At 39.2% G+C, this 6,804-nt stretch overlaps 1 protein-coding gene across 7 annotated transcripts in view; it reads left to right on the forward strand.

Annotated features, from left to right (window-relative positions):
* The window catches only part of dgki (diacylglycerol kinase, iota), a 63,320-nt gene extending 56,516 nt beyond the window's left edge, over positions 1–6,804 (forward strand). For all 7 annotated transcript variants that reach the window (XM_046378425.1, XM_046378429.1, XM_046378428.1 and 4 more), the window contains 4 exons: positions 186–306; positions 1,096–1,132; positions 1,434–1,533; positions 2,237–6,804. In XM_046378425.1, the coding sequence (XP_046234381.1) occupies positions 186–306; positions 1,096–1,132; positions 1,434–1,533; positions 2,237–2,347 (369 nt within the window). In that variant the 3' untranslated portion in view covers positions 2,348–6,804. The remainder of the gene's footprint in view (positions 1–185; positions 307–1,095; positions 1,133–1,433; positions 1,534–2,236) is intronic.

Genomic DNA, 6,804 nt, shown 5'->3' on the forward strand with positions numbered 1-6,804 from the left:
CAGCAGAGCAGAGACAAAGAAGAGGGCCCCACCTTTAGAAACTCCAGCCTCATCTGCAGAAAGTCCCCTAATAAACACCATCTGTGTGATGTAAATATGTTTCTGTCCCTCAGAGCTGCTCTGTATTTACAATAAATCTAATTCTGCTTCTTCGTTTCTCCTTTTGGTCCTGTTGATGTCTGCAGCTGTCAGAGTGTGTGCGTCGAGGCGTCAGCCTGTTGGTCAGAGACTCTGGAGGTTGTTCGGCGTTACATATGGCCGCCCAGAACGGACACACTGACCTGGTCAGCTACATACTGCAGCAGGGTGAGAATGTGCATGACGTGCATGCAGGCGTATGTGTGTTAAATTATGTTAAAGAGGTCGCAAATGGCTCCAACTTCTGCAGCACAAAAGAGGAAGTGATGTGTTGCTTTTCAACTGAATTTTCTGAACTGAAAATGTCAGTTCCAAAAATAACTACTTTGTTCTGTTATTAGGTTCTTAGATTCTTATGAACTCAGCAATTACATATCTTTCTTTCGTAATTAACTATGGCCTTCTTTTTTTGTTTTGTTTTCAACAGCGGTGAGTTGGCTCAATAATATTCTTATTTTTACAAATGCTACATTATGTAAAATGTGTTTTCATATATATTTTATTTACAGCTAAAATGTAAACCAACATAAAGTGGGAACGTCTAAGTCTAGAGTAGTGCTGCATTTGTCAAAATGCTGTATAAGTTATTGTGGCTCCAGTTCATCGTCAGTTGGTGAAGCCCACAGCTCTGAAAATGGAAAAAAGTCTCAGCAGACCTTGTGTGTGCAGGCAGTGGCTCTTTAGCTTTATTAGCCACTGCCTGCATACACACACACACGCACACACACACAAATCTGAACTGTTGCACAGGTGGGTAATGTTCGCACCCAAGTTTTGACATGACAACATCTCTCGTTCTGCTTAGTTTGCATGCTTTTTTTAAACCATCCATCATGAGTGTCAGTTTTAAAGCAGCGTAATGCCAAATCAGCAGGTTACTTATTCTCTTAAATCAGCTCTGTGTCTAATCAAACTCCACAGAGCTGCTTATGTCTCTTCTGTTTTTTTCCTCTTCAGGCTCTAAGGTTCTTCTGGATTTGACAGACAGAGAGAAGTATGTTGGGTACTTTTAAATTAGTTTTTTTTTCCTCAGGGAATCTGTGTAGGCTTTATGTACAAAGGTGTGTGTGATTAGATTATTGTTGAGAGTCGAACGTTCTGAAAAATTGCTTGCCCACAACACACCTAATTTCTTGCTTTGTTTTGTTGTGTGGTTTTCTGTTGGTGCTATCTGCCTTTCTGTCTAAGTGAGTGTGGTCCATGTTCCCGTAATCTTTGCTTACAGATTGAAACCGCAATTTGAAGACACGACGCAAGTTCTCACAACTAATCACTGTGTGTCTGGGTGTGTGTAGGGGGGACACTGCCTTGCACAAAGCAGCCTCAGAGAAGCAGCATGCCGTGTGCCGACTGTTGGTGGAGGCTGGGGCGTCGCTCGAGAAGACCAACTTCCAGGTAAAAACACGGTGCCACGCCACAGCGTGAACGTGCACTCTTACTGTTGGCGCACTGGTTTCTTGTAAGATGAGTCATAGCAGAAGTACCATCATTATTATGCAAATGATCTGCAGGGAAATCCGTTTCTGACTTCCAGCGGGTCAGTTGGTTAAACAGAAATCTGATAGTCAGGTCGTTCCAACCCGAGCATTTGGCAGATACACATATTTTCTGATTGCTTAAGGAAGCCTAACTTGTCTCTGACACTTTGTGTGTCCAGCTCACACACCCTCACTTTCCATCTGTTAAAACACTGCAAGGCGTGTGAAAGCAGAAACTTGGAAAATCTTTATGTAATTAGGCACAAGATAAATGAACATGGGGCTGCACGGTGGTGCAGTAGTTAGCACTGCCGCCTCACAGCTTCGAAACCCCGTCTGGGCTCTTCTGTGTGCAGTTTGTGTGTCCTCCCAGTGCCTGTGTGAAGTCTTTTCTTTGTCTTCTGCGTGCTAAACTGAACATTGTTTGTGTTTGAGGCTGTTGGTTAAACAAAACAAGCAGTTTATATACATCAGCTTGAGCTCTTGGGTTACATACATCACTATTTTTCATAGACGAACTGACTAACTGAAAATATAATTGGCTTTAAAATAAAGTTAGCTGTCAGTTGCAGGCCTTCACTACCTTTTTATTTTCCTGATTGTTCGTCTGCGTCCACCAGGGGAAGACACCAGCGGACCAAGCGGAGGGAGACTCGGAGCTCGCCACCTACCTGAGCACCCAACAACAGACGTCTTCAGCCACCCACGAGGACTTGGAGACGGCTGTCTGAGGCGCACACACTCTCTCACACACACTCACACTCACTGTGTCTCTCTGGACTCACTCATAGTGGACATGAATCTGTGAGAGGAAAGTGTGTAAAAAAAAGGTCTGGATTTAACTGCAGCGTCTCTACAGACGGAGAGATAAACGAGACGACCTGAACTGCTTCAGCTCACAGCAGCACTGCAGTGGAGATTTTAATGGTCAACTATTTATTTGTATTTTATTTATTCATATTCTATTTATTGGTTGTACTGATTGATTGACTGAGTGATCGATTGTTGGACTGTTAATGCTTTGGGATGCAAGCGCACTTTGAGCAGCCGTCATGGGGTTCACTTGTGGATGAGGAGAGTCGAACTCATGCAAACATGTTTGTTTTGGTCACAGTTCAGATTTTACAAGTGAGTCTACTCACTTACTTACTAAGAAGTGTCGAAAATAGTCACTATAACAATGTTTCATTTCAGAGCTGATAGAAATTCTGAAGGCTGATATGTTTACCCCATAAAACCTGTGTGCCAAAGACATTGCACTGATGTAGTGTCATATTTCAGTGACGTTCCCAGAGTCAATCACTTGTAATAAATCCCCCAAAACTGATCGCTTTAATACCAAATTATGACATGCTAACATTTCATTCATGCCGTTTCATTCGACGTCCCCATTACCGGATCGTCAGTTTGATAACATTACAAAGCTCGAAAATTTCCTTTCAGCTGTCGCACATTAGTACTGAAGTATGGATGGAATGAAGTGAGGGAGGAAGAAAACTTTATTTTTTTTAACACCTTTTCAAAGCAGAGCTGCAAAATGCCTCACGTGTGCACATGCAAATACCAGAACCTGATGCTAAATAGTGACAAGCAAGGGTCAAAACTGAAACCAAACAAATAAAATACAACAATAGGTAATTTAGTGTGTAATTAATAGTCAAAATTTCAGTCTGTCGCTATCCCACTTACTCCCAAACAATAACGCTCAAGGGGATTAAGAAAGAAAAATTATATATTTCACAAAATTACATGTATTTTTGCTGACTTTTAAAAAAATGTTGCCTTTTTCATGTGAAATACTTGATACTTTCACCTCTCCAGGACTTAAAAACCCTTCAAACAGTCTCAGAAGGAAAAGAATGAATCCTTGGTCCAGCTGCTCCCAGTGGTTGTTGATTTGTTTCAAAGGAAACCACTGCTTTATTCCACCGTGTTTGCTCTTAACCTTTACAAGACATTTCAACAGCATTTGGTTGCCAGAAGTGACACTTCCTGTCGCAAAAAGGTAGTTTTGAAAAGATCAGAGACATACAATTTAACCAAACCATGTAGGACTTTAAAAGGAATAAAAAAAATCTTAAGCTGAATTCGAAAATAACCTTTTAGATTCTATTAAATAACCAGATTTTAAAATCCAAACCTTTCAACACGACTGTTCACTGTTCCGTTCCCCCAGTTAGTCCGAGGAGTTTGAATATAGATGGCCGACAGCTGATGGAAGGTGCTGATATATAGTTTCTTAAATTTGTCTGTTTTCATAGCAAACATTTAACATAGATTTAGTTTATTGTTGTCACAGTGGAAAATGTCTCTGAATAGGACTGCGTGATGTGGATAAAAATCGTTATTATTATTATTATTATTATTATAAAACGTTAAGGAGGTGATTTACATATTATTGTATAAGTTAGACTTAAAGACCACAGTTACATGAAATATAAGATGAAAAACATTTACCCCTGAGGCACAGAGTTTTTGTCTTATCTGACTTTAATGGCAAAATAACAGGAAGTAGAAAGATGACACAATCGTCAGAGAATGACTCTTCTGAAGGGCAATCATGATATTAAACTATTGGCCAGCCATATCACTGAAACAAAAGTCAGAGTGGAAATTAGTCCGTTAATCAACATAAAATTAATTGGGAACTACTTTGACAGTTGATTTATTGTTGACATCTTTTCTTCATACAATTGCCGAAAATTCACAGTTCAAACAGCACTGAATCCATCATATCACTGTCTGAACCGGATCAGATGTTTAGAAAACACCAACACAGTAGTTCAACCATGAATCCTTGTGCGTGTGTTACAAAATGCTCAGTTAAGTGTAGCCAGTTGATCGTGGATGCACACACCAGACTGTGTTTAAGAAACAGGAGTTTTAAAGCTTTTTTCAAATGTCTGACTGTCCAGCTGCCGTCACACAATCAAATATTTCAACTTTTCACACGGGAGGTTGTTTGTTTCTGGTACTCGTGACCTGACAAGGCTTTTCACGTACAGTTTGTGTGTGTGTGTGTGTGTGTGTGTGAGAGAGAGAGAGAGTGTGTGATGATTCACCCCATTCCATATCAAATCTGAAAAGAGAAAAGTCAGTACTGCTGCAGCAGAAAGAGAAGAAACGTCACTCTGCTTTCTGTGTAGCATGTACACAACTACTACAGACTGTGTTGTGTATCTGAAGTACACAAGCCTGTGTGTGTGTGTGTTTGTTTGTGTTTGCAGCATTTATCCCAGAAGAAGAGAAAAATCTGAGCCATATTCAATGCAATATGAATAGATGACGTCTTTTTGCATTTCTCTTTTAATCGTTTACATTACGTTAATGTTTTAAACGTAGTCGACCATTTAGCACCGAGGAGTATTGAATGTGCAGTTTTACTTCAGCGCTGGTTGGGTATATGATTGTCTTGTTATGTTTTTTTTTTTCTTTTGCGTGCGTGCATGTATGTCAACGTACTGAACTTTTGAACAACCCTGTGAGTTCACTTTTGATATAACCTGCTGTAAACTAAATTGGTATGTAAAGTAAGATCTGCTTTCCCAAGTGTTTGTGGGCACACTGAAACATTTAAAGACTTTAATGTGGCCATCGTAGGAGTCCAGCTTTTAAACTGCAGAGTGTGGCGCGTAGTTTTGTTTGGAAATTCCATTTTCAGCTGCTAGATCACTCAGTATTACTCAAAGATCATTGCAAGTCATTGCTCACATTTTCCGCCAAGCTTTTGTCATTGTTTTTTTTTCCTCTTACAATTCTAACCTTCACCAGGCAAACTTTATTTCAAAACCTGTTCTGGTTTAATACTTGATCTGTTCTCCTTGTTTTATGTTTTTATCATAAGGAGGTCACTGGATGGTTTGTCCAACTAAATGTGCTAACAGTGGTGGGATGTCTGATGTGACTTTGAAGCAAAAAAAAATCTGTTTTCCTCAGTGAACAAAGATTTGAATCTGATCAGACGTTTTATCCCAGCGTTTGGTCCAGTAATTCATATTTTTCAGCTGGTAACATAACCTGATGAATCAGTTTTGTTGCTATGGTTTCCTGCTTGGTGGTTTTGAAGATGTCCTGAAATACAGATCTCACTCCTTTTTTCTTGTAAAAAAACAACAACAACAACAAAAAAAACACACATTGATGACAGGGACAACATAGAACACGTGTAACTCACACACTCGAGCATGACAATCAAGCTTGGAAAATGAAAAAGTGTAAAATAAAATTGAAAAAATGAGGGTACAGTATTAATAAATGGACTTCAACAGTCCCACAGACATGACTTTAATTTTCACTTTTTTCTCCAGCTATTGTGTGTTTTTGCCCTTTAAAATAATAAATTGTTCCTAGCAGGCAAATGGTCAGAAAAAGTCAGAACGTTTTTGCTTTCAGATCAAAACACATGGAGCCAGTTTGCTTTTTGCCTTTTGATTTGATCCTCTGAAAGTGTTTTAAGTGTTAAATTCAGGGGCACTGAAACATAAAACATAAATCAATGACATTTTTTACGCTGCAGTAATGATTTCCTCTTTCTTTTTCCCCCAAACCCGCAAGACAATCTGTGCATTCATTCACAACTTATGTGTTGTTCTCCTGCACTTTGCTTGACTGACCACATTTCAAGCCGGGATTTTCCTGTCCCAGCATTCATGCTTTCGCGTGCTTCTCGTGCAGGACTTCTACGATGGCCGCCGCCGTCAGCATCCAGACCCTCTGAGTGTCTGGAGGGTATGAAAACAGGACAAAATGTGTACATGACCTCCTTAACCTGAATCTCTGTGAATGGTGATGACATTTTCTATGAAGTGACTGTGGTAATAAGCTAGGCCTGCTCTGAATGACGTACACACACGCTTCTTATCACTCTTTCTATTGAGTAGAAACTTGACTTTATATTAAATTGTGTCTCTCATCAGCGTTGGCTATGCATGGCATTTTTCTTACCTCCTTGGGATTATTTTCTGGTAATGGCATAAAAGATGGTATTATTGTTGTTTAAATTATTAAATTATTATAGTTTTAAATGATTTCTGAGTTTCCTCTTTAAGTTGGATGTGTTATTATTTTTGCTTTTGTATTTCTTTTTTCTTTTCTTTTTCTTTTTTTTTTTTTTGCTGCTGATGATGGAATTACTTGAAGTTTGTTGTTTTATTTTCTTAATTTGTTAAAAGAAGATGTGATGCTGTAA

This window comes from Scatophagus argus, chromosome 22 (assembly GCF_020382885.2).
Source record: "Scatophagus argus isolate fScaArg1 chromosome 22, fScaArg1.pri, whole genome shotgun sequence".
Lineage (NCBI taxonomy): Eukaryota > Metazoa > Chordata > Actinopteri > Scatophagidae > Scatophagus > Scatophagus argus.